The sequence below is a fragment of the Pristiophorus japonicus genome, chromosome 21, assembly GCF_044704955.1.
Source record: "Pristiophorus japonicus isolate sPriJap1 chromosome 21, sPriJap1.hap1, whole genome shotgun sequence".
NCBI lineage: Eukaryota > Metazoa > Chordata > Chondrichthyes > Pristiophoridae > Pristiophorus > Pristiophorus japonicus.
The window spans coordinates 67,821,324-67,849,066 of NC_091997.1; the positions used below are offsets into that span (position 1 = coordinate 67,821,324).

General features: G+C 53.1%; 1 protein-coding gene across 4 annotated transcripts in view; it reads right to left on the reverse strand.

The window, feature by feature from the left end:
• Positions 1-1,219: 1,219 nt before the first annotated feature.
• LOC139234072 (SH2 domain-containing adapter protein F-like) overlaps positions 1,220-27,743 on the reverse strand; it is a 197,465-nt gene continuing 170,941 nt past the window's right edge. For 2 of the 4 annotated variants that reach the window (XM_070864981.1, XM_070864980.1), the window contains exon 7: positions 1,221-2,415. In XM_070864981.1, the coding sequence (XP_070721082.1) occupies positions 2,229-2,415 (187 nt within the window). In that variant the 3' untranslated portion in view covers positions 1,221-2,228. Of the gene's footprint in view, positions 2,416-27,743 lie in introns of all 4 variants that reach the window. The other 2 variants (XM_070864983.1, XM_070864982.1) reach the window with 2 other exon arrangements.

Consider the following 27,743-nt stretch of genomic DNA (forward strand, 5'->3'; position numbering starts at 1 on the left):
CCATCAAACACTCCCAGGGCAGGTATAGCACGGGTTAGATACAGTAAAGCTCTCTCTACACTGTTCCATCAAACACTCCCAGGGCAGGTACAGGGGGTTAGGTATAGAGTAAAGCTCCCTCTACATTGTCCCATCAAACACTCCCAGGGCAGGTACAGGGGGTTAGATACAGAGTAAAGCTCCCTCTACATTGTCCCATCAAACACTCCCAGGGCAGGTATAGCACGGGTTAGATACAGTAAAGCTCCCTCTACACTGTTCCATCAAACACTCCCAGGGCAGGTACAGGGGGTTAGGTACAGAGTAAAGCTCCCTCTACACTGTCCCATCAAACACTCGCAGGGCAGGTACAGCACGGGTTTAGATACAGAGTAAAGCTCCCTCTACACTGTCCCATCAAACACTCCCAGGGCAGGTACAGCACGGGGTTAGATACAGAGTAAAGCTCCCTCTATACTGTCCCATCAAACACTCCCAGGACAGGTAAAGCACGGGTTAGATACAGAGTAAAGCTCCCTCTACACTGTCCCATCAAAGACTCCCAGGGCAGGTAAAGCACGGGTTAGATACAGAGTAAAGCTCCCTCTACGCTGTCCCATCAAACACTCCCAGGGCAGGTACAGCATGGGTTAGATACAGTAAAACTCCCTCTACACTGTCCCATCAAACACTCCCAGGGCAGGTACAGCACAGGGTTAGATACAGAGTAAAGCTCCCTCTACATTGTCCCATCAAACACTCCCAGGGCAGGTATAGCACGGGTTAGATACAGTAAAGCTCCCTCTACACTGTTCCATCAAACACTCCCAGGGCAGGTACAGGGGGTTAGGTACAGAGTAAAGCTCCCTCTACACTGTCCCATCAAACACTCCCAGGGCAGGTACAGCACGGGTTTAGATACAGAGTAAAGCTCCCTCTACACTGTCCCATCAAACACTCCCAGGGCAGGTACAGCACGGGGTTAGATACAGAGTAAAGCTCCCTCTACACTGTCCCATCAAACACTCCCAGGGCAGGTACAGGGGGTTAGATACAGAGTAAAGCTCCCTCTACACTGTCCCATCAAACACTCCCAGGGCAGGTACAGCACAGGGTTAGATACAGAGTAAAGCTCCCTCTACACTGTCCCATCAAACACTCCCAGGGCAGGTACAGCACAGGGTTAGATACAGAGTAAAGCTCCCTCTACACTGTCCCATCAAACACTCCCAGGGCAGGTACAGCACAGGGTTAGATACAGAGTAAAGCTCCCTCTACACTGTCCCATCAAACACTCCCAGGGCAGGTACAGCACAGGTTAGATACAGAGTAAAGCTCCCTCTACACTGTCCCATCAAACACTCCCAGGGCAGGTACAGGGGGTTAGATACAGAGTAAAGCTCCCTCTACACTGTCCCATCAAACACTCCCAGGGCAGGTACAGCACAGGTTAGATACAGAGTAAAGCTCCCTCTACACTGTCCCATCAAACACTCCCAGGGCAGGTACAGGGGGTTAGATAGAGAGTAAAGCTCCCTCTACACTGTCCCATCAAACACTCCCAGGGCAGGTACAGGGGGTTAGATACAGAGTAAAGCTCCCTCTACACTGTCCCATCAAACACTCCCAGGGCAGGTACAGGGGGTTAGATACAGAGTAAAGCTCCCTCTACAGTGCTGACAGTGATCTTTAGTCCATACGCAGATTCCCTCGTATTGCACAGTGTGGAATTTATCATTTCCCACCCAATCGTCCTTTGGCCTGTTAATTTCGTCCTATATTAGAGGCAGTTTGTTGCCCGCACCTCCCAGAGGAGCTCTGCTTCAGAAATTAACTGGAAAAACTCCCTGTAAATATACATCAGGTGAAGATTCCTCCAACGCTGCGGAATTCCAGCCAGCTGCAGCATTCATAAATCCGTAGATCGTTGGGCGAGCTGCGGCACTGGGGGAACCACGGCCCGGGGTTTGCGGTGATCGTCGGCCGGAGGGACGGGCGCAGCGCGGTCAGTGCTGGGATGGCGGGATGTCCGTGGGGTCCAACGCTGAAGGCAGTCCTCTCTGGTCACTCTCTGCATGCACGTGTGGAGTGCCATTGTCCGAAGATCACCAGGTCGCCCCCCCCCCCCCCCCCGCTCTGGACGGCCAGCGAGTGCGTGTGCGCGCGGGTGTGCGTGTGAGTGCGTCTGTAAAACAAAAATCTGTGTACAAGTCTGGTCTGTGGGGCCACGCTCAGACGAGCTGCCATTGCTATAGCGTTCTGATGGCCACGGGATACAGGAGGGACATGTGCTCAGCCCCTTTGATGGGCAGCTTGCGGCTGATGTAGTAGTGGATTATCTCCGGCACGCTGTCGAACGGGGGGCTGTTCACACCCAGGATGTACTTGCCCTCTTTGGTTTGGGTGAGTTTCATGTGCATGAAGCCCTGGTTACTCCTGCGGACAAGAAGGGCACGCAGTTAAAAATGGAGCAGCACGGAGCTGTACAACGCGGGAGCAGGCCATTCAGCCCATCGCTCCAGTGTCGGCTCTCCAAGAGAGCTATCGACTGTATTCCATGCCCCTGACTTTCCCCAAACTCGCTTACAATTTTCTTTACTATTATAGAAAGACTTGCATTTATATAGCGCCTTTCACAGCCACCGAACGTCCCAAAGCACTTTACAGCCAATGAAGTACTTTTGAAGGGTAGTCATTTTTGTAATGTAGGAAACGCGGCAGCCAATTTGCAAGCTCCCACAAACAGTAATGTGATAATGACCAGATAAACTGTTTTTGTGATGTTGGGGTACAGTGCTGGTGGGTACAGGTCTGTCACTGTATAACACTGGGGTATAGTACTGGTGGGTACAGGTCTGTCACTGTATAACACTGGGGTATAGTACTGGTGGGTACAGGTCTGTCACTGTATAACACTGGGGTATAGTACTGGTGGGTACAGGTCTGTCACTGTATAACACTGGGGTACAGTGCTGGTGGGTACAGGTCTGTCACTGTATAACACTGGGGTATAGTACTGGTGGGTACAGGTCTGTCACTGTATAACACTGGGGTATAGTACTGGTGGGTACAGGTCTGTCACTGTATAACACTGGGGTACAGTGCTGGTGGGTACAGGTCTGTCACTGTATAACACTGGGGTATAGTACTGGTGGGTACAGGTCTGTCACTGTATAACACTGGGGTACAGTACTGGTGGGTACAGGTCTGTCACTGTATAACACTGGGGTATAGTACTGGTGGGTACAGGTCTGATACTGTATAACACTGGGGTACAGTACTGGTGGGTACAGGTATGTCACTTTATAACACTGGGGTACAGTACTGGTGGGTACAGGTATGTCACTTTATAACACTGGGGTACAGTACTGGTGGGTACAGGTCTGTCACTGTATAACACTGGGGTACAGTACTGGTGGGTACAGGTATGTCACTTTATAACACTGGGGTACAGTACTGGTGGGTACAGATATGTCACTGTATAACACTGGGGTACAGTACTGGTGGGTACAGGTCTGTCACTGTATAACACTGGGGTACAGTACTGGTGGGTACAGGTCTGTCACTGTATAACACTGGGGTACAGTACTGGTGGGTACAGGTCTGTCACTGTATAACACTGGGGTACAGTACTGGTGGGTACAGGTCTGTCACTGTATAACACTGGGGTACAGTACTGGTGGGTACAGGTCTGTCACTGTATAACACTGGGGTACAGATCTGTTGGAGGAAGCAATATAAGACAATGCATTAAGAACAGTTAAATCATATAAGAAGCAGGTTACGGAACAATTGAATGGCATCGGTTTGAACGGGATGTTTAATTTCCTGGTGTTGCGATTTCGGATGAACCCAACAGTGAGGATCATCCTTTCCAAACCTGCAGACCCAAAGCATTGAAACAGAAGCAAGCCAGCGAGTGAGAAATATCGGAATGAAGCAGCCTGTAGCTCAGGATGTGCCGGACTCAGGCGGCCTGCCCCGTGAGCCAAAGTCGCTGACCTGCAGACAGTCCAGCCACTCGGGGGGAGAGCTGGGGGTCGCGGTGCGCGCCGAGTTAATCCCGTTTGAAAACTGGCAGCGGAGGAAAGCAAACGGCCACTCCGAAGGGGAGTGCCAGCAAAGAGGTGAAACGGCTGCTTTTGATTATGGGGGAGGGGGGAGCAGGAAGCTTGGTGGCCTGTGTTTACAGTCGGAGATCAGAGCGATCGAGTAACACGGCAACGGAAGCACTTACTGAGTGCCAATAAATGTCATTGGCCGAGACCTCTGCTCATAATCCCAGGCCACCCTGCGACCTCGGTACTAATACCAAATCAATCGGCCAAAGAAAGAAAGACTTGCATTTCTATAGCGCCTTTCATGACCACCGGACATCCCAAAGAACTTTCCAGCCAATGAAGTACTCTCTGAAGTGTAGTCACTGTTGTAATGTGGGAAACACAGCCGCCAACACGCGCACAGCAAGCTCCCACGCACAGAAAGTAGTTGAGGCCAATTCACTAAATATATTCAAAAGGGAGTTAGATGAAGTCCTTACTACTCGGGGGATCAAGGGTTATGGCGAGAAAGCAGGAAGGGGGTACTGAAGTTTCATGTTCAGCCATGAACTCATTGAATGGCGTTGCAGGCTAGAAGGGCTGAATGGCCTGCTCCTGCACCTATTTTCTATGTTTCTATGTTTCTAATGTGATGATGACCCAGATCATCTGGTTTAGTGATGTTGATTGAGGGCTAAATATTGGCCCCAGGACACCGGGGAGAACTCCCCTGCTCTTCTTCGAAATAATGCCCTGGGATCTTTTACATCCACCCGAGAGGGTAGATGGGGCCTGGGTTTATAGAATCACAGAAATTTACAGCACAGAAGGAGGCCATTTCGGCCCATTGTGTCTGAGCCGGCCGACCAAGAGCTATCCCGTCTAATCCCACTGTCCAGCTCTGGTCCGTAGCCCTGTAGGTTACGGCACTTCAGGTGCACATCCAAGTACTTTTTAAATGTGGTGAGGGTTTCTGCCTCTATCACCCTTTCAGGCCGTGAGTTCCAGACCCCCACTGCCCTCTGGGTGAAGCCATTTCCCCTCAAATCCCCTCTAAACCTCCTACCAATTACTTTAAATCTATGCCCCCTGGTTGTTGACACCTCTGCTAAGGGAACAGGTCCGTCCTATCCACTTTATCCAGGCCCCTCATAATTTTATACACCTCAATAAGGTCTCCCCTCAAGGAAAACAAACCCACCCTATCCAATCTGTCCTCACAGCTAAGATTCTCCAATCCCGGCAACATCCTCGTAAATCTCCTCTGTACCCTCTCCAGTGCAATCACGTCCTTCCTGTAATGTGGTGACCAGAACTGCACGCAGTACTCCAGCTGTGGCCTAACCAGTGTTTTATACAGTTCAAGCATAACCCTCCTTGCTCTTGTATTCTATGCCTTGGCCAATAAAGGCGAGTATTCCGTATGCCTTCTTAACCACCTTATCCACCTGGCCAGCTACCTTCCGGGATCTGTGGACCTGCACTCCAAAGTCCCTCTGTTCCTCCACACTTCTCAGTGTCCTACCATTTAATGTGTATTCCCTTGCCTTGTTAGCCCTTCGCAAATGCATTACCTCACACTTCTCTGGATTGAATCCCATTTGCCACTGTTCCGCCCACTTGACCAGTTCATTGATATCTTCCTGCAGTCTACAGCTTTCTTCTTCATTATCAACCACACATCTGATTTTAATGTCTTCTGAAACTTCTTAATCATACCCCCTACATTCAAGTCTAGATCATTGATATATACCACAAAAGCAAGGGACCTAGCACTGAGCAATGCGGAACCCCACTGAAAACATCCTTCGAGTCACAAAAACACCCTTTGCTTCCTGCCTCATCCGAAAAACGGCACCTCTGACAGTGCAGTACTCCCTCAGCACTTCCCCGCCGACAGTGTGGCACTCCCTCAGTACTGCCCCTCCGACAGTACGGCGCTCCCTCAGCACCGCCCCTCCGACAGTGCGGCACTCCCTCAGCACTGCCCCTCCGACAGTGCGGCACTCCCTCAGCACTGCCCCTCCGACAGTGCGGCGCTCCCTCAGCACTGCCCCTCTGACAGTGCGGCACTCCCTCAGCACTGCCCCTCCAACAGTGCGGCGCTCCCTCAGCACTGCCCCTCTGACAGTGCGGCACTCCCTCAGCACTGCCCCTCCGACAGTGCGGCGCTCCCTCAGCACTGCCCCTCCAACAGTGCGGCGCTCCCTCAGCACTGCCCCTCTGACAGTGCAGCACTCCCTCAGCACTGCCCCTCCGACAGTGCGGCGCTCCCTCAGTACTGCCCCTCCGACAGTGCAGCACTCCCTCAGCACTGCCCCTCCGACAGTGCGGCGCTCCCTCAGCACTGCCCCTCTGACAGTGCGGCGCTCCCTCAGCACTGCCCCTCCGACAGTGCGGCGCTCCCTCAGCACTGCCCCTCCGACAGTGCGGCGCTCCCTCAGTACTGCCCCCCCGACAGTGCAGCACTCCCTCAGCACTGCCCCTCCGACAGTGCAGCACTCCCTCAGCACTGCCCCTCCGACAGTGCGGCGCTCCCTCAGCACTGCCCCTCCGACAGTGCGGCGCTCCCTCAGCACTGCCCCTCCGACAGTGTGGCGCTCCCTCAGCACTGCCCCTCTGACAGTGCGGCGCTCCCTCAGCACTGCCCCTCCGACAGTGCGGCGCCCCGTTTCTGTGCTGTAAATCTTATGTAATGTAATACATAAAAACCAGAGGAGGCCATTCAGCCCCTTGAAACTGCACCACCAATCTATTACATCATGGTTGATATGTATCTGAATTCCACCCACCCCCTGCTTTGGTTCTGTAACCCTGAATACCCTTACCCAACAAAAATCGACCAATTTTCAATTGCACCCCCCTCCCCGACCCACCCTCAACAACTTTTTGGGGGGAGAGAGTTCCCGATTCCCAGTCCCCTTTGTGTAAAGAAGTGCTTCCTGATATCAGCCCTGAACGGCCTGGCTCGAATTTTAAGGTGATGTCCCCTTGTTCTGAACTCCCCCCACCAGAGGAAATAGTTGCTCTCTCTCTCTACCCCATCAAATCCTTTAATCAGCTTAAACACCTCGATTCGATCACCCGTCAATCTTCTATACTCAAGGGAATATTTTGCTCCTGTGAAGTGACTTGTAACGTTAAGGGCGCTATACAAACTCTAGTTAACGTTGTTGTTACACCGTGGGTACCCCTCGTCAGCCCCCTGCCACACTCGGCCAATGTGAGGTCTCTTTAAGTGGCTATCAGTGCGTAGCCTCACAACGACGAACTATCTCCGACAGTAAAACGGCTCAACAGCTTGTTAACTTGATGAAGGCCAGCGAAGCTCCCTCGCTCTCGCTCTCTGTCAGTCGCTCGGTGACCCGCATTGTCCGCCCCCAGCTATCTGCTCTCACAGAAAGCACCGCTTCCTTCCCCAGGAAGTGACAGTCGGGGGTGTGAGCCTATATGCTTCCAATAACAGGCAGAGCAGGATATGCTGGACGTACCACTGGCCCACAGAGTACGGGGTAAAGGAGAAAAGTCTTGCATTTCAATAGCAACTTTCACGGCCATTGGACGTCCCAATGAATTTACAGCCAATGAAGTACTTTTGAAGTGTAGTCACTGTTGTAATGTGGGAAACGCAGCAGCCAATTTGTGCACAGCAAGCTCCCACAAACAGCAATGTGATAATGACCCAGATAATCTGTTTAATAGTGATGTTGATTAAGGGATAAATATTGAGCAGGACACCGGGGATAACTCCCCTGCTCTACTTTGAAATAGTGCCCTGGGATCTTTTACATCTATCTGAGAGAGCAGACGGGGCCTCGGTTTAATGTCTCATCCAAAAGACGGCACCTCCGACAGTGTGGCACTCCCTCAGTACTGCCCCTCCGACAGTGCGGCACTCCCTCAGCACTGCCCCTCCAAAAGTGCGGCGCTCCCTCAGTACGGCCCCTCCGACAGTGCAGCACTCCCTCAGCACTGCCCCTCCGACAGTACGGCGTTCCCTCAGCACTACCCCTCCGACAGTGTGGCGCTCCCTCAGCACTGCCCCTCCGACAGTGCGCCGCTCCCTCAGCACTGCCCCTCCGACAGTGTGGCGCTCCCTCAGCACTGCCCCTCCGACAGTGCGCCGCTCCCTCAGCACTGCCCCTCCGACAGTGCGCCGCTCCCTCAGTACTGCCCCTCCGACAGTGCGGCGCTCCCTCAGTACTGCCCCTCCGACAGTGCGGCGCTCCCTCAGCACTGCCCCTCCGACAGTGCGCCGCTCCCTCAGTACTGCCCCTCCGACAGTGCGGTGCTCCCTCAGTACTGCCCCTCCGACAGTGCGGCACTCCCTCAGCACTGCACTGGGAGTGTCAGCCTAGATTTTGTGCTCAATTCTCTGGAGTGGGACTTGAACCCTCAACCTTCTGACTCCTAATAAAGCTGGCACCCAATAAAACGAAGAGGCAGAAATATATAAAGCTCATACGAGAAATGAAATCTGCGGGATCTTTTCTGATGAAATGTCTATTCAGGAGTGAAGCTTTGCAGCGTATGTATCAGGACATGTCGCCCAGATCACAGTAAGTCCAGGGCGCTCTGTGCTGTCTCCAGTTTTATGCCAGGAGCAGCCCCCTGCTGCAAGTCTAATTGAAGGAGGTCGGGTCCTGTGAGCGGGGGTCACAGATGCAGACTCTACACTCCACAGAGTTGCAAGGCTCAACTCTGAGCAACGTTCTATGCAGGGCTCCGAGACGTTTCTTCGCTGGGAGCCAGTTCAAGACATTTTGACAGCTGTGTCAGGTCTCAGTGAATAAACAGAGCATGCAATCTGCGGCTCGCAGACACCGCCCCGAAGGCATTGCTGACATTTGGGGCAGCAGAGGAAAGCGGCCCGTCACACAGGAGCGTTCCAGTGGGACAGGGCAAGCAGCACAGGTCACTCAACCTTTCCAGCAAATATGTGTACGTGAGAGAGTGTGTGTGTACGTGTGTGTGTGTGTGTACGTGTACGTGTGTGTGAGAGAGAGAGAGAGAGAGTGCGTGTGTGTGAGTATGTGAGCGTGTGTGAGAGCGAGAGTGTGTGTGTGTGTGTGTGTGTGAGAGAGAGAGTGTGTGTGTCAGTGTGTGAGAGTGTGTGTGAGAGTGAATGTGTGAGTGTGTGTGTGAGTGTGTGTGTGAGTGTGTGTGTGAGAGAGAGCGAGAGAGAGAGAGAGAGTGTGTATGTCAAGTGTGTGAGTGTGCGAGAGCGTGTGCGAGAACGTGTGTGAGAACGTATGTATGTGTCAGTACGTGTGTTTGTCAGTGCGTGTGTCTGTGTCAGTACGTGTGTGTGTCTGCTCTCTCAGGTGGATGTAAAAGATCCCAGGGCACTATTTCGAAGAAGAGCAGGGGAGTTACCCCCGGTGTCCTGGCCAATATTTATCCCTCAATCAACATCTGGTTCCGTTTCTTTTAATGTAGTTTCTGATTCCATTTCTGGTCGTGATAAAGAGCTGCTCCCAATGAAGGACGTCACATGGAATTACACAAATTGTACAGCGAGAAACCGGCCCAAATGCTCCGTGCCGGGGTTTATGCCCCATTTGAGCCTGCTCCCACCCATCTTCATCTCTCCCCATCACCATATCCCTCTATTCCTTTCTCCCTCGTGTGTTTATCTAGCCTCCCCTTAAATGTATCTGTGCTATTCACCACAATCATCCCTGTGGTAGGGGGTTCCACATTCTCACCACTCTCTGGGTAAAGAGGTTTCTTGTACAGCTCTCAGACTGACCCCATGTGACTGAGTGCCCATCGTGTGTGACCAGTGTTACATCAGAAATAGGAGCAGGAGTTGGCCATTCGGCCCCTCGAGCCTGCTCCGCCATTCAATAAGACCTTGGCTGATCAGATCCTGGCCTCAGCTCCACTTCCCCGCCCGCTCCCCAGAACCCCCCTCGACTGCGCTGTTGTAGGGATTGATGTCGGACACCGGACATTCCCGCAGAGGCACTGGCTCCGCCATTTTGAGCGGCGCCGGCCCCGTGTCAGAAGCGTGCAATCATCAACGTGGGCCCGAGCCCGCCATTGGCCAACGGCAGCTCGCTGCTTGCCGTGAGCGCCGGCCAATTGCAACTGTTGCCAAGCAACGAGGCAAGTTGAGGCAAGAGTCAGACCGGGCTGCAGACTGTCGGTGCCGATGAATCCTGCGAGGTTGTGGAGGGTGAAGAGGAAAAAGACTTGCATTTCTATAGCGCCTTTCACGACCACCGGACGACGCAAAGCGCTTTACAGCCAATTAAGTACTTTTGGAGTGTAGTCACTGTTGTAATGTGGGAAACGCGGCAGCCAATTTGCGCACAGCAAGCTCCCACAAACAGCAATGTGATAATGACCCAGATAATCTGTTTTAGTGATGTTGATTGAGGGATAAATATTGGCCCCAGGACACCGGGGAGAACTCCCCTCCTCTTCTTCGAAATAGTGCCGTGGGATCTTTTACATCCACCTGAGAGAACAGACAGGGCCTCGGTTTAACGTTTCATCCAAAAGACGGTACCTCCGACAGTGCGGCACTCCCTCTGTACTGCCCCTCCGACAGTGCAGCGCTCCCTCAGCACTGCCCCTCCGACAGTGCGGTGTTGCCTCAGTACTGCATTGGAGTGTCAGCCTGGATTTATGCACAGTACTGAGGGAGCGCCGCACTGTTGGAAGGGCAGTACTGAGGCAGCGCCGCACTGTCGGAGGAGCAGTACTGAGGCAGCGCCGCACTGTCGGAGGAGCAGTACTGAGGCAGCGCCGCACTGTCGGAGGAGCAGTACTGAGAGAGCGCCGCACTGTCAGAGAGGCAGTATTGAGGCAGCGCCGCACTGTCGGAGGGGCAGTACTGAGGGAGCGCCGCACTGTCGGTGGGGTAGTACTGAGGGAGCGCCGCACTGTCGGAGGGGCAGTACTGAGGGAGCGCTGCACTGTCGGAGGGGCAGTACTGAGGGAGCGCCGCACTGTCGGAGGGACAGTACTGAGGGAGCGCCGCACTGTCGGAGGGGCAGTGCTGAGGGAGCGCCGCACTGTCGGAGGTGCAGTGCTGAGGGAGTGCCGCGGGAGTGCCGCACTGTCGGAGGGGCAGTACTGAGGGAGCGCCACACTGTCGGAGGGGCTGTACTGAGGGAGCGCCGCACTGTCGGAGGGGCAGTGCTGAGGGAGCGCCGCACTGTCGGAGGGGCAGTGCTAAGGGAGCGCCGCACTGTCGGAGGGGCAGTGCTGAGGGAGCGCCGCACTGTCGGAGGGGCAGTGCTGAGGGAGTGCCGCGGGAGTGCCGCACTGTCGGAAGGGCAGTACTGAGGGAGCGCCACACTGTCGGAGGGGCTGTACTGAGGGAGCGCCGCACTGTCGGAGGGGCAGTACTGAGGGAGCGCCGCACTGTCGGAGGGGCAGTACTGAGGGAGCGCCGCACTGTCGGAGGGGCAGTACTGAGGAAGCGCCGCACTGTCGGAGGGGCAGTACTGAGGTAGCGCCGCACTATCGGAGGGGCAGTGCTGAGGGAGCGCCGCACTGTCGGAGGGGCAGTGCTAAGGGAGCGCCGCACTGTCGGAGGGGCAGTGCTGAGGGAGCGCCGCACTGTCGGAGGGGCAGTACTGAGGGAGCGCCGCACTGTCGGAGGGGCAGTGCTGAGGGAGCGCCGCACTGTCGGAGGGGCAGTGCTGAGGGAGCGCCGCACTGTCGGAGGGGCAGTACTGAGGGAGCGTCGCACTGTCGGAGGGGCAGTATTGAGTGAGCGCTGCACTGTCAGGCGGATGTAAAAGATCCCACGGCCAATATTTGAAGAGGAGCAGGGAAGTCCTCCCTGGTGTCCTGGGCTAATATTTCTCACTCTACCAACGCCGCAAAGAAAAACAACCAGCAGGTGAATGGGTCAGTGGCCCCCTTTGCTGTTTGTGGGGGTTGAGGCGAATAGTGCAGAGAAACAGTCTGAGCGAGTAACGATGGTGATGGTCCCTGCAAGTAACTCACTGTAAGTGAAGTGCATTCAGGCGTCTCTCAGACACTTTGCAAATGGAAGCCTTTGAGAAGGATTCATGGCCGAGGAGGAATTGGTGAGACAGCAAGAAGCTGGTCTCAGTAATTGGCTCCTCTCGTTGTGCCCTCGGGCAAAGACCCCCCCCCCCCCGAGACCCCCGGCGATAACGTACTGTTTGTGTTAGCATCCTCTCTCGCTCCATTAATGAAGCCTCTTTTTTGGCAAAGGTCAATGAATTTCTATGGTTACGGTGGGTGACTTGTGTTTTATCGATTCCAAACACGCTTTAAAGAAAGCCTTTGGGATGTGTAATGTGGGCTGTATTTTGGATCAGGTTATTATCCTCTAATTGGCTGTATTTTAATGCGTAAGCTTCTTGCTGCTGGATTAGACCTGTATTTTTTTTTAAAGAGAGAGAATAGGCTTAGTGCAGATTTCAGGCCTTCAGGGGGATGACTTCAGGTGGCTAGGAAACATACACACATACAGACAGAGAAGACTGATACAGACACACGTGCGCAGGCACCACAGGCACACGCGCACAGGCACAGGCAGACACACATGCAGACGCAGGCACAGACACATTAGCAGATACATACATGGATAGACAGACAGACAGACCAGGTTTAACTCTGGGTGTACGGTGAGTTTGCTGATTTTAGCCGAGCAGGCAGTAAAGGTATTACAGTGAGGGATCGGGAAAGATCTGCTCCTGATCACCATACAGGAACCCCCACTGACAGTGCAGGCGTACGGATATCGGGAGTGATGCATCCCCAGGTGGCACAACCCCCGACAGTCACTCGAAGTATCAGAGCGTGACCAGTGCCTGAAGGAGATAACCAACGGTTTCTGGAGGGAGAAAGGTAGGAGGAGGAGGAAAAAAGGAGGGAAAACAAGCATCCAGGAATCCCCGTACTAGACACAGACAATGCAAATGGAGGTCGCTCCCGGTGTCTCGGCTGCTTGAACTGTGGAATCCACCCCAATTACCTACAGCAGCTCACATTTAAGTGACTCTTAGAGTCAAGTGTGCTGCCCACTGAGCCAGAGTCAGAAGATCGTGGGTTCAAGTCCCACTCCAGGAACTCGAGTACAAAAATCCAGGCTGACATTCCCAGTGCAGTGCTGAGGGAGTGCTGCACTGTCGGAGGGGCAGTGCTGAGGGAGTGCTGCACTGTCGGAGGGGCAGTGCTGAGGGAGTGCTGCACTGTCGGAGGGGCAGTGCTGAGGGAGTGCCGCACTGTCGGAGGGGCAGTAGTGAGGGAGCGCCGCACTGACGGAGGGGCAGTACTGAGGGAGCTGCACTGTCGGAGGGGCAGCGCTGAGGGAGTGCCGCACTGTCTGGATGTAAATGCAAGTTACATAAATGCAGGTGGTTGTTGAGGCGGGAGGTTTAGGGAGGGAATTCCAGAGCTTAGGGCCCAGGCAGCTGAAGGCACGGCCACCAGCGATGGAGCGATGGAAATCGGGGGATGCTCAAGAGATCAGAATTGGAGAAGTGCAAAGATCTTGGAGATTTGTAGAGCTGGGAGGGGGTTACAGAGATAGGGAGGGGTGGAGGAGCTGGAGGAGGTTACAGATATAGGGAGGGATGTAGGGGCTGGAGAAGGTTACAGAGATAGGGAGGGGTGTAGGGTCCGGAGGGGGTTACAGAGATAGGGAGGGGTGGAGAGGTGTAGGGGCTGGAGAAGGTTACAGAGATAGGGAAGGGTGTAGGGGCCGGAGGGGGTTACAGAGATAGGGAGGGGTGGAGAGGTGTAGGGGCTGGAGAAGGTTACAGAGATAGGGAGGGGTGGAGAGGTGTAGGGGCTGGAGAAGGTTACAGAGATAGGGAGGGGTGTAGGGGCCGGAGGGGGTTACAGAGATAGGGAGGGATGGAGAGGTGTAGGGGCTGGAGAAGGTTACAGAGATAGGGAGGGGTGGAGAGGTGTAGGGGCTGGAGAAGGTTACAGAGATAGGGAAGGGTGTAGGGGCCGGAGGGGGTTACAGAGATAGGGAGGGGTGGAGAGGTGTCGGAGCTGGAGAAGGTTACAGAGATAGGGAGGGGTGGAGAGGTGTAGGGGCTGGAGAAGGTTACAGAGATAGGGAGGGGTGTAGGGGCCGGAGGGGGTTACAGAGATAGGGAGGGGTGGAGAGGTGTAGGGGCTGGAGAAGGTTACAGAGATAGGGAGGGGTGGAGAGGTGTAGGGGCTGGAGAAGGTTACAGAGATAGGGAAGGGTGTAGGGGCCGGAGGGGGTTACAGAGATAGGGAGGGGTGGAGAGGTGTAGGGGCTGGAGAAGTTTACAGAGATAGGGAGGGGTGGAGAGGTGTAGGGGCTGGAGAAGGTTACAGAGATAGGGAAGGGTGTAGGGGCCGGAGGGGGTTACAGAGATAGGGAGGGGTGTAGGGGCCGGAGGAGGTTACAGAGATAGGGAGGGAGGGTATTTTGAGAACAAGGATGAGATTTTAAAATCAAGGTTTGCCGTGCTGGGAGCCAGTGAAAGAACTGAACTCTGCAAGACCCACAGCCAGAGAGTACACACGCAATATGAACGGATTATCAGGCACAGTCGGTGCTTGCTTTGCCGACCAGCGAACGGGCACAGCTGCTGTTCGGGAAGAGTGACTTAAGAGTGCGAGTTTATTAGAGGGAATATTCGAAGAGAAGCAGTATCCCCTGGAACTTAATTAGACTTTAATCGCAGTGGGAGCTGCACGCAGTGTTCAGGAGACTGAATGGCCGTTAGGCTTCCTCAGGCTGTGCATGCATTTTTCATGAGGCTTTAAGCTGAACCACTTACAAGATGCAACTGCTATCATTACCCCCTGTAAAGTACGAGGGATATCGTGGGGCGGGCCCGGGGGGAGTCAGTGCGAGACAGCCCACTGCGCCGAACACGATACAAGCCCCCACCCCCACTCGCAGAAAGCTTCTCCGACGTCAGCGCTGCGTCGCTAACTCCTCCCCTCGCCAGTCCTGTCCGCGATGCGGAGCATGTGCAATGACACCGCAGACCGCTGCAAATAAAGCTGCTTCACTGTGGGACACTCGGCAATTCGGGGGGGGGGGGGGTGGGGGGGAGAAGGGTGAGAGAAGTCCATCATAAGAACCAGGAGCAGGAGTCGGCCATTCGGCCCCTCGAGCCTGCTCCGCCATTCAATCAGATCACGGCTGATCTTCGACCTCAACTCCACTTTTCCACCCATATCCCTCATCGCTCGATTCCCTTAATATCCATAAATCTTTCGATCTCAGCCTTGAATATACTCAACGACTGAGCCTCCACAGCCCTCTGGGGCAGAGAATTCCAAAGATTCACCACCCTCTGAGTGAAGACATTTCTCCTCATCTCAGTCCTAAATGGCCGACCCCTTATCCTGAGACTGTGTGACCCCTGGTTCTAGACTCCCCAGCCCGGGGGGGGGGGGGGAAACACCCTCCCTGCATCTATCCTGTCAAGCCCCCTCCTGTCCAAATATCTCCTTCTGTAGCTCGGTGTCACATTTTGATAGCGCTTGTGCGAAGTGCCCTGGGGGCGTTTTACGACGTTAAAGGTGTAATATAAAAATACAAGTTGCTGTTGCCCAACAACATGTGACCATGAAACTACCGGATTGTCGGAAAAACCCAACTGGTTCACTGATGTCCTTTGGGGAAGGAAATCTGCCGCCCTTACCCGGTCTGGCCGATATGTGACTCCAGACCCACAGCAATGTGGTTGACTCTTAACTGCCCCTCTGGAATGGCCCAGCGAGACACTCAGTCGTACCAAACCGCTCCGACAAAGTCAGCGCTGTGGGAACACCTTCACCACACGGACTGCAGCGGTTCAAGAAGGCGGCTCACCATCACCTTCTCAAGGGGCAATTAGGGTTGGGCAATAAATGCCGGCCTTGCCAGCGATGCCCACATCCCGAGCAGAAATAAAACATATTTTTTTAAAAACTTAATTCCGTAGCGTTTGGGATTTTAAGGGAGAATCTACAAAAAAGCACAATTCAGCCCAAGCTTTGCAATATTTATCACTGCAGTGTGCAGAAACAGACGTGTAAACTATTGGAATAAAATATTAATGTTAATAAGGTTATTAATCATAAACTGACATTTTAATAAAGGAAATCATTGGGTTTCACAGCAGAACGCACAAAGCATTTTCAAGCCCGCTGATCCTTACTGTCTGGCTTTTCCGTCCCCACTCTATCGTTCTCAGCTCAACCCTTGTACTGATGACCCGAGGAGCACAAGACAGGGGTGAGACGGGCAGGAGCTAGTGTTGCTCACCTGGGCTTCTCCGCTCACCCTCCCCGCTAAACCACAGAGCCCAGGTGAGCAACACTAGCTCCCGAGGGGTAATACACAGAGAGGGAAAGAAAGAATGGTATTTATATGGCGCCTTTCATGACTGCCGGACGTATCAAAGCGTTTTACAGCCAATGAAGTACAGTCACTGTTGTAGTGTGGGAAACGCGGCAGCCAATTTGCGCACAGCAAGCTCCCACACACAGCAATGTGATAATGACCCAGATAAACTTTTTTTTGTTATGTCGATTAAGGAATAAATGTTGGCCAGGACACTTCCCCTGCTCTTCTTTGAAATAGTGCTGTGGGATCTTTTACATCCACCTGAGAGAGCAGATGGGGCCTCGGTTTAACGTCTCATCTGAAAGACAGCACCTCCGACAGTGCTGCGCTCCCTCAGTACCGCCCCTCTGTCAGTGCTGTGCTCCCTCAATACTGCCCCTCCGACAGTGCGGCGTTCCCTCAGCACTGCACTGGAGTGTCAGCCTGGATTTTTGTGCTCAAGTCCCTGGAGTGGGACTTGAACCCACGACCTTCTGACTCAGAGGCGAGAGTGCTGCCCACTGAGCCACAGCTGGCACTGTCCGAGAGAGAAAGAATACAGTCATACAGGCCATGGTTTGACAGGTTATGCTGGCTGAGTGTCGGGGAGGGGATTGGGGGAGGTGGTTCTGCACTAACCAGGCTCCAGGAGACCTGAGAATCCCAATGAACCAGCAGCTTGGGCAAAATAATTATTAATTTACAATGAAAAAGCCTAATTGAACACGGAAGAGTTGCAACAACACACAGGGTTACGCCTCGGTTAATGTCGCTGTTCTGGTTATACCTGCGCTGTTATGTATATCTTGGCAAAACATGCGGTTTCAGGAAATTTGGAGACACTGTTCTTTGCTCCCGTGTAATCCCAACGTCATCTCTCCTCTCCTGAAGGTGTGGAGTCTTGCTGTGCTGGAATGTGATTCACAAAGCACGTGGGCGCATGAGAATCTTACAGCACAGAAGGAGGCCATTCGGTCCATCGTGCATGTGTAAAGTGTGATCCCATCAGTCTCCGGCTCTTTCCCCACAGCCCTGCAGATTTTCCAGGATATATTTAATTCCCCTTCGAAAGTCACTCCTGAATCTGCTCCCACCGACCTTTCAGGCAGCACGTTCCCAATCAGTATAAAAATCGGACAAATGAGCAGATCGTCTGTTTCAGTGATATTGACTGAGGGATAAATATTGGTCAGCCATGCACAAGCAACTGAACGTTACAAAACTTTATTTTGGGGGCGGCCAGGGCTGTGGACATAAAGCAACAGATGACAGGCGGCATAGCGAGAATGTTTCACTGGGGAGCTCAGGGGCAGCGTCACAGAATTCCACTCCCCGCTCCACAGACCCTCGTTGACAGATTTCCCGTCAGCAATAATTGCCGCTGCCTTTCGAGTCCTCGCGAGTTCTTTGTTTCACTCCAAACACGCAGCCCCGAACTTGACAAATAAATGTTTCGGGGAAAAAAAGCCCGGAGAGGAACAGAGATTGCGGCACAGCGACTGGCCAGGGTCAGAGTCCAATCTCTCTCGCGGTACGAATTTCCCCGCACTCCAACAATGTACAACTCCAAGATACAGTAACTCCCGCCCCAACCCGCAACTCTCCGCCTCCTGGCACCACTCAGTGCCGGGCAGACATGTCTACCTCCCAAACATCTTAAGATTGAGAGTTCGACCTGAAGAGACAGGGCAGACAACACTCCGCCTCTCCCAAAAACAACTTGTATTTATATTGCGCCTTTAACACAGTGAATCGTCCCAAGGCACTCCACAGGGGTATTATGAGGGAGCAGCATGCAGCGGCCCAGCCTGGAAATCGGCGTAGTCCCAGCCTGTAAGACCATCAGCGGGCCGGGGCCATTGGAGGGAGCAGCGCGTGCTGCTGCAGGAGGGCGACGGCTATGAAGCCAGGTCGCTGATTGCGGTGCGGGCAGGCACAGCAGGAGGGGCAAAGGAGCGGCAAGAGTCCATAGAAGGAAGTGACCGGAGCCCAGGAGAGGCGAGGGCCCAGGGGCAGCACGGGGCCAGCCCACACTGCGATGTGTGCGCGCACTGGGTCCGTGCAGCAGAGCTGGTCTCCAGTTAGTCTTGGGTAATCCTTGCCACTGGACCAAGGCCTAGCTCTGTCAAGCCCCGTGTGGTGGCTGGTGTACAACGGCCACCCCACGTTTAAAAAAATCCACGCACAGGCATCTCCCACCCTTCAACATGTAGTTCGGGATCCGGAGTATTAGGTCCTCCATTAAAACACCTGTGAACTCATCCCTTTTTGGCGTGGAAGCAAGTCATCCTCGCTCCGAGGGACTGTCTATGATGATGATGATGAGCTAAAATAATTTGACAACGAGCCGCATAAAGAGAAATTAGGGCAGGTGACCAAAAGCTTGGTCACTGAGGTCGGTTTTAAGGAGTGTCTTGAAGGAGGAAAGAGAGGTAGAGAGGTTTAGGGAGGGAGTTCCAGAGCTTGGGGCCTAGGCAACAGAAGGCACGGCCACCGATGGTGGAGCGATTATAATCAGGGATGCTCAAGAGGGCAGAATAAGAGGAGCGCAGACATCTCGGGGGGTTGTGGGGCTGGAGGAGATTACAGAGATAGGGAGGGGAGAGGCCATGGAGGGAGAGGCCATGGAGGGATTTGATAACAAGTATGAGAATTATGAAGGCACCTCAGACAGTGCGGCGCTCCCTCAGCACTGCACTGGAGTGTCGGCCTAGATTTTTGTGCTCCAGTCCCTGGAGTGGGACTTGAACCCACAACCTTCTGACTCAGAGGCGAGAGTGCCACTGAGCCAGAATGATAGCAAGAGTAAAAAGATGAGGTAACTGAAGAAAAAGTGACACCATGCTCGAGTTTTAAAAGGTTCCAACTTATGGGAAGAATTGAATGTAGAAAATTCTTACAGGGCTCGACAGGATAGATGCAGGGAGGATGTTTCCCCCGGGCTGGGGAGTCTAGAACCAGGGGTCACAGTCTCAGGATAAGGGGTCGGCCATTTAGGACTGAGATGAGGAGGAATTTCTTCACTCAGAGGGTGGTGAATCTGTGGAGGCTCAGTCGTTGAGTATATTCAAGGCTGAGATAGATAAGATTTTTGGATATTGAGGGAATCAAGGAAAATGGGGATCGGGCGGGAAAGTGGAGTTGAGGTCGAAGATTAGCCATGATCTTATTGAATGGCGGAGCAGGCTCGAGGGGCCGAATTGCCTACCCCTGCTCCTAATTCTTCTGTTCCCCGAAGTTCGACAATCTTTTAACTCTAAGTCGTTCTTTCCAAGGGAGCCGAGACAGTGGAACTCTCTCCTCTGCAAAAACCTTCCTTGTCCCAGTCCTACAATCTAAAGGCTTTTAAACGCAAGCTTGGCTCACTCAGCCATTGCCTCTGGATTTAGCTCGTCTGACCTGTTGACCCTTTGCTCCTGCATGATGGCCATTGGTCCTTCACTGGGGCTCTTCGATCAGAAGTGAAGTAAGTTCAGCGAGAGAGCTGGACAAAGTTGGGGAGTGTCTAAATCATGTCGGGACACAACTCCGATACTCGCACCAGTTTTGCAGACGTTAAACACTTTACATTCGCATGGTAGGTAGCAATGGATTTCTTCCGAGAGCATTAGTGATGCACAAGCAACCTTTTGAAAAGAAGTAATTACACACAATAAACAGAATTAATTTAAAGTAATCTCCTTATAGCGCTTGGCAGCTTTCCAGCATTTGGAGATTTGCAATGGAAAGTCCTGGCATCAGCTAGTGGCTCAGTGGGCAGCCCTCTTGCCTCGGAGTCAGCAGGTCGTGGGTTCAAGTCCCGCCCCGGAGAGGCTGACACTCCCGGTGCAGTACTGAGGGAGCGCCGCGCTGTCGGAGGGGCAGTGCTGAGGGAGTGACGCACTGTCGGAGGGGCAGTGCTGAGGGAACGCCGTAGTGTCGGAGGGGCAGTACTGAGGGAGCGTCGTACTGCGCTGTCGGAGGAGCAGTACTGAAGGAGCGTCGCACTGTCGGAGGGGCAGTACTGAGGGAGTGCCGCACTGTCGAAGGGGCAGTAATGAGGGAGCACCGCACTGTCGGAGGGGCAGTACTGAGGGAGTGTCGTACTGCGTTGTCGGAGGAGCAGTACTGAAGGAGCGCTGCATTGTCGGAGGGACAGTACTGAGGGAGCCCCGCACTGTTGGAGGGGCAGTACTGCGGGAACGCCATAGTGTCGATGGGGCAGTGCTGAGGGAGCGTCGTACTGCGCTGTCGGAGGGGCATTACTGAAGGAGCGCCGCACTGTCGGAGGGGCAGTGCTGAGGGAGCGCTGCACTGTCGGAGGGGCAGTGCTGAGGGAACGCCGTAGTGTCGGAGGGGCAGTGCTGAGGGAACGCCGTAGTGTCGGAGGGGCAGTACTGAGGGAGCGTCGTACTGCGCTGTCGGAGGGGCAGTACTGAGGGAGCGCCGCACTGTCGGAGGGGCAGTACTGAGGGAGTGCTGCACTTTCAGATGAGATGTTAAACCCTTCTGCCCTCTCGGGTAGATGTAAAAGATCCCACCGCCACGATTTGGAAGAGGAGCAACAACAATAACTTGCCTTTAGATAGCAACTTTAACGTAGAAAAACATCTCCAAGCTGCTTCAGAGGAGCGTTATCAAACAAAATTTGACACCGAGCCACATAAGGGGATATGAGAACAGATGAGCAAGGAGGTAGGTTTTAAGGAGTGTTTTAAAAGAGGAGAGAGAGGCGGAGAGGTTTAGGGAGGGAGTTCCAGAGCTTGGGGCCCAGGCAACTGAAGGCACGGCCACCGATGGTGGAGCGATTAAAATCGGGGAATGCGCAAGAGGGCAGAATTGGAGGTGGCTGTTGTCCCGGTGCCCTGGCCAATATTGATCCCTAAGAACAGATTATCCGGCATTGGCTGATCGTCAGTATCTTAGAGCCCTGTGACCTCCACCGCTGAGAAGATCAATGGGAACAATGCCATGGGAACACCACAACCTCCACGTTCCCCTCCCAGTCACACACCATCCCGACTGGGAAATATATCGGCCGTTCCTTCATCGTCGCTGGGTCACAATCCTGGAACTCCCTCCCTAACAGCACTGTGGGAGCACCTTCACCACACGGACTGCAGCGGTTCAAGAAGGCGGCTCACCACCACCTTCTCAAGGGGCAATTAGGGATGGGCAATAAATGCCGGCCCTGCCAGCGACGCCCACATTCCGAGAATGAACATTTAAAAAAAAAATCTGAAGCAATAGAACATCTCGTTTGCCCCATCCCGTGATTAAATTATGGGTTATTCAGGAAATTAAATAGTAAATCGTGCCTCGTTGCACAAGTAGGCGATTTCAGCCCAGTCCTGTATTGATCTGTTGGACACAGAATCAATCCCCTCTGAACTTGCTAAATAGATCGATATTTCGGTGTCAGGACCTGTACCGCTCAATCAATGCGGTGCTTTAAAGGCTGGCCGTCGGTGGCTGTTGTGAATGACGTCACTCGTCACATCAGAAAGGGGAATCTAAGGGGGAATCTCGATGAACACGAGAGGGTGAAAGGCACAGAAGGATATGTTGATGGGGTGAGATGAAGAGAGGCGGGAGGAGGTTCGTGAAGCCGTCTTTCGAATGGGACGTTAAACCGAGGCCGGCTGCTAACCTCGGGATTGACCCATGCTCAGCACACTCGGGGCCCGGCTGCCCAATTTTGCGGACTGAGGCGCAAACTGTTCCCGGGCGCACGCCGCCATCACCGAAATCAGCAGAGGCAAAAATGCAGCCCGCGATGTGAGCGCAAGGCGTTTGATCAGAGCCAGTCGGAGTAATGTCAACTTCACGTCCACTTAAAGTGACATTGCCCCTCCACTGAGAGACTGACCCCCCCCCCACACTCTGGCCAGAGAGGACGCACAGCCACGGGGCCCGAATGAAATCTCGGAATCACAGATGTCAATAAGCAATCCCCCTGCTGTATCAAGCCTTGCAATTCACTCTCAAAACCCACCAACAATCGAGAGCGCAGGCTAAAAAAAAAAATCCATCACGGAAGACTGAATGATTCTGGGAACCAGTAGGGCTGTCAATTGTTGTTCCGTTTGATTGGAAGCTGTGACCTATTTTACCTTCCTGCAAAATAAATACACCAGCGGGTTTTACGCTGTTTAGCACACTAGCTAACTTGACTGGTCAGGTTCCTAGGTGAGCTATCTTAAGGACGTCGTTCCCCATCAGAAACAGGAGCACTTCGCCATTAGTGTGGAGCAGCAAAGAGCTAGCTTTTCGTTTGCCAGTGAAAGCGCCTTACACGACCACCGGGCGTCCCAAAGCGCTTTCCAGCCAATGAAGTACTTTTGGAGTGTAGTCACTGTTGTAATGTGGGAAACGCAGCAGCCAATTTGCTCACAGCCAGCTCCCACACACAGCAATGTGATAATGACCGGATAATCTGTTTTTAGTGATGTTGATTGAGGGGTAAATATTAGCCAGGACACCGCGGAGGACTCCCCTAATCTTCGAAATGGTGCTGTGGGATTTTTTTACATCCACCTGAGAGAGCAGACGGGGTCTCGGTTTAATGTCTCATCCAAACGACGGTACCTCCGACAGTGCGGCGCTCCCTCAGTACTGCCCCTCCGACAGTGCAGCACTCCCTCAGTACTGCCTCTCCGACAGTGCGGCGCTCCCTCAGCACTGCCCCTCCGACAGTGCAGCACTCCCTCACTACTGCCCCTCTGACAGTGCGGTGCTCCCTCAGCATTGTCCCTCCGACAGTGCGGCGCTCCCTCAGTACTGCCCCTCCGACAGGGCGGTGCTCCCTCAGTACTGCCCCTCCGACAGTGCGGTGCTCCCTCAGTACTGTCCCTCCAACAGTGCAGCACTCCCTCAGTACTGTCCCTCCAACAGTGCAGCACTCCCTCAGTACTGTCCCTCCAACAGTGCGGCACTCCCTCAGCACTGCCCCTCCGACAGTGCGGCACTCCCTCAGTACTGCCCCTCCGACAGTGCGGCACTCCCTCAGTACTGCCCCCCTTCAGTACTGCCCCTCCGACAGTGCAGCACTCCCTCAGTACTGCCCCTCCGACAGTGCGGCGTTCCCTCAGTACTGCCCCACAACCTTATGACACTAGAGGAGATTGATTAAGAGATTTTTTTTAATATGATGAAGGGTTAGGGTGAATTGGGCAAAACTATTTCTTCTGGTTGGGGAGTCACAGAGAGGGAGTAGTGAGGTTGTAGAATTGTCCGTACGTGGAGTGCCGTGGGAACGTGGAGTGCTTTGGCACACAGAACGGTCGAAGCAATGACATGGGAAGAGTAGGTAAACGTTTGAAGCAGAGGGAGGTACAGGGCTCGGGGAGAGGGCGGGCAATGGGATTAGTTCGGGATTGTTCTCGCGAGAAGCCGCCATAGACACGATGGCTCTGCACGATTCCATCGATGGGGGAGTATATAGTCCGGGATGCAGTGCTGTGTGCTCATTATAAACATAGCAAGTTGGCCCATTGCCAAAGTTTCTCAACAGAATATCTGCTTTGTTCCAGAGTTGGAGATGATGCTCCCAAAAGGTTTTACTCAAACAATCGCATTTTTGTCGGAATCCAGAATGGGAGGAATGCCAAATGCTGACTTTGGCAGATGTGCGGAGTATTATCGCATGTTCATCCCCAGAGGACATTACTCAAAGGCTCCGGTCAACTGTCTCACTTTTCAATAAATGTTTATTACAGGCACACGAACTTCAGCACATGGGAGAGTTTGTCTCCGCACTCGCTCGCACTGCTGACTCTTCTGCTTGCTTTCAGTGGGCAGCACCCTCGCCTCGGAGTCAGAAGGCTGTGGGTTCCAGTCCCACTCCAGGGACTCGAGCACAAAAATCCAGGCTGACACTCCCAGTACAGTGCTGAGGGCTGAACAGGGTAGATGCAGGGAGGGTGTTTCCCCCGGGCTGGGGAGTCTAGAACCAGGGGTCACAGTCTCAGGATAAGGGGTCAGCCATTTAGGACTGAGATGAGGAGGAATTTCTTTACTCAGAGGGTGATGAATCTTTGGAATTCTCTGCCCCAGAGGGCTGTGGAGGCTCAGTCGTTGAGTATATTCAAGGCTGAGATCGCTAGATTTTTGGATAGTAAGGGAATCGAGGGATATGGGGACAGTGCAGGAAAGTGGAGTTGAGGTCGAAGATCAGCCATGATCTTATTGAATGGCGGAGCAGGCTCGAGGGACCGAATGGCCGACTCCTGCTCCTAATTCTTATGTTCGCATGTTCTTATGCACTGAAGGAGGTGCCGTCTTTCGGGTGAGACGTTAAACCGAGGCCCCGTCTGCCCTCTCAGGCGAACGTAAAAGATCCCAGGGCACTATTTCGAAGAAGAGCAGAGGAGTTATGTCCTGGACGATAGTTATCGCTCTGTCTTCATCACTAAAACACAGACGATCGTTTCTCACTATGGGCGCCTCATTAAAGATGCATTCGACATGTATTTAGTGCTGAGGTGGGATTTCATTCAGAATCTGGCTGGCCATGTCTGTTTGCATCACACAGGCTTAGAGCAGAGAGTTAAACGGTCCCATGACAGTAAAGGCATGGTCTAGTGCTGTACCGATCTGTGCCGAGCAGGACCTGGGTTCAGTGTCCAGTTAGTCCATCTTGACGTGGACATACCAATCGGCCTCAGTTCCCTATTGGGTTTATCAGTAACTATCCTCTATTGATGGCCCCTAGTTTCAGATTCTTCCACCAGTGGAACCATTCTCTCCACATCTATCCTGTCCCACCCATTGACATTTTTAAAGACCTCTATTAGGTCACCTCAAAATCTTCTCTTTACTAAAGAAAAATGCCCCACCCTATTCAATCTCTCCCGATAGCTGTAATCTCTCGGTTCTGGGAGCATTCCTGAAAATCTATATTGCACTTTCTTCATTGCTTCTATGTCCTTTTGTTAGGATGGAGACCAGGAGTGTGCACATGTAGCCTGACCAGGGTCCCATACACGTTTAACGTAACCATCAGCAGGCCGGGGCCTTTAGAGCGAGCAGCCTGCAGCGGTATACCACTGCAGGGAGCAGGGCATGCTGCTGCAGGAGGGCGATGGCTGACTGCAATGTGGGCAGGTACAGCAGGAGTGGCAAGGTCGGGGCAAAGGAGCGGCGAGGGTTCGTAGAGGGACGTGATCGGGGCCCAGGAGAGGTGAGGGCCCAGGGGCAGCACAGGCCCAGCCCACACTGCGATATGTGCGCGCACTAGGTTCGTGCAGCAGAGCTGTTCTCCAGTCGTCTTGGGTAACCCTTGCCACTGGACCAAGACCTAGCTCTGTCAAGCCCCGTGTGGTGGCTGGTGTTCAACGGCCGCCCCACGTTAAAAAAATCCACGCCCAGGCATCTTCCACCCTTCAGGATGTAGTTCGGGATCTGGAATATTAGGTCCTTCATTGAAACACCTGGGAACTCATCCCTTTTCGGTGTGGAAGCAAGTCATCCTCGTTTCGAGGGACCGCCTATGGGAAGAGAGACTTGCCTGCACTATCCCCATATCCCTTGATTCCCTTAATATGCAAAAATGATGAACATAACATACTTCAGCAAAGGGCCAGCATCCTCAGGTGAAGAAGGTTAGGATAACAAAATGGCGGCAACAAGAAATTGCTCAAATTCTCAGATGTTCCTGAATCAATGATCCATCCCCTCTTGTACGATGGACTCCAGCTTTCCGCTTCAGTTCTCCAAGGTATAGCCCCAGAGGGGAGTGAGAGGCAGCCCAGCCTCCAATACTTCCCACCTGCTCAGGCCAGGCACACGGGATCGGTGGTACATCCTCAACACACTGAAGGACATGCCGGCCGGCCAGCTTTGTCACCCGCCGTGTAATTGCCCGAGGAACAGACACATTAATTACTTGTGCAACCCTTTCAGTTACACCATCCAACTGCCTATAATTGTATTTTAAATAAGTCATTTATATGCAAACTGCGTTGGAAACAGCTGATATCGGTATAAAATCTGCATATAATACCTCACAGACCACTCAATGACTAATAGAAATGAGAGAGAGGGAAAGAGACACAGAGGGAGAGAGAGGGAGACAGAGAGAGAGGGAGACAGAGACAGAGAGAAAGAGAGAGACAGAGAAAGACACAGAGAGAGACACAGAGAGAGACACAGAGAGAGACAGAGACACAAAGAGTCAGAGAGACAGACAGATACAGAGAGACAGACAGCGATAGAGAGACAGCGACAGACACAGAGAGAGACAGACACAGAGAGAGAGAGACAGAGATACAGAGTGACAGAGAGAGAGAGACAGACAGAGAAAGAGAGAGAGACAGAGTGAGAGAGAAAGGGAGAGAGACAGAGAGAGACAGAGAGAGAGAAAGACAGAGAGAGAGAGTCAGAGAGAAAGTCAGAGACAGAGACAGAGTGAGACAATATGAAAGCAATCTTTAACCTCACAGATAAACCCCTATTTATATAAATGCCAATGTCCCTTTGGCATTGCTGTAAATGTTTGATAGAAAAACCAAACAGAAGCAACATGCCATTTAATGCAGGGCACCAGGCAATGCAATTTACACATAAATTAATTATCAAAAGCCGCTACCTGTGTTATATAAAGCTTATTAATTTCAATTGGATTCCCTCAACGTGCCAGCACAGATACTTGGGAGCTTCATTAAAGATGCATTAGAGATGTATTTAGTGTAAACCATCAACTACTGAAGTGGGCTTTCATTCTGAATCTGGCTGGCCGTATCAGTTTGCATTGTGCAGTAATCACACCGGCTTAGACCGGAAGGTGGGAGGATTGCTGGGGCTGTCGGTTCTCCTCACCAGCCACAGACACCTGCCTGTGGTCACTGTGGACGTTACATACACAACAGCAACCTGTATTTATATAGCACCTCTAACAGAGTAAAACAGGCCAAGGCGCTTCACAGGAGTGTTACAAGACAGATATATGACGCAGAGCCACACAAGGAGATATTAGGGCAGGTGACCAAAAGCTTGGTCAAAGAGGAGCGAGAGGTGGAGAGGTTTAGGGAGGGAGTTCCAGAGCTTGGGGCCCAGGCAACAGAATGCACGGCCACTGATGGTGGAGCGATTATAATCAGGGATGCTCAGGAGGGCAGAATTAGAGGTGTGCAGACATCTCGGGGGGTTGTGGGGCTGGAGGAGATTACAGAGATAGGGAGGGGCAAGGGCCATGGAAGGGTTTGAAAACAAGGATGAGAATGTTGAAATCAAGGCATTGCTTAACCGGGAGCCAATGTCGGTCAGTGAGCACAGGGGGTGATGGGTGAGCAGGACTTGGTGCGAGTTAGGACATGGGGCAGCGAGCACAGGGGGTGATGGGTGAGCGGGACTCGGTGCGAGTTAGGACACGTGGCAGCGAGCACAGGGGGTGATGGGTGAGCGGGACTCGGTGTGAGTTAGGACACGGGGCAGCCGAGTTTTGG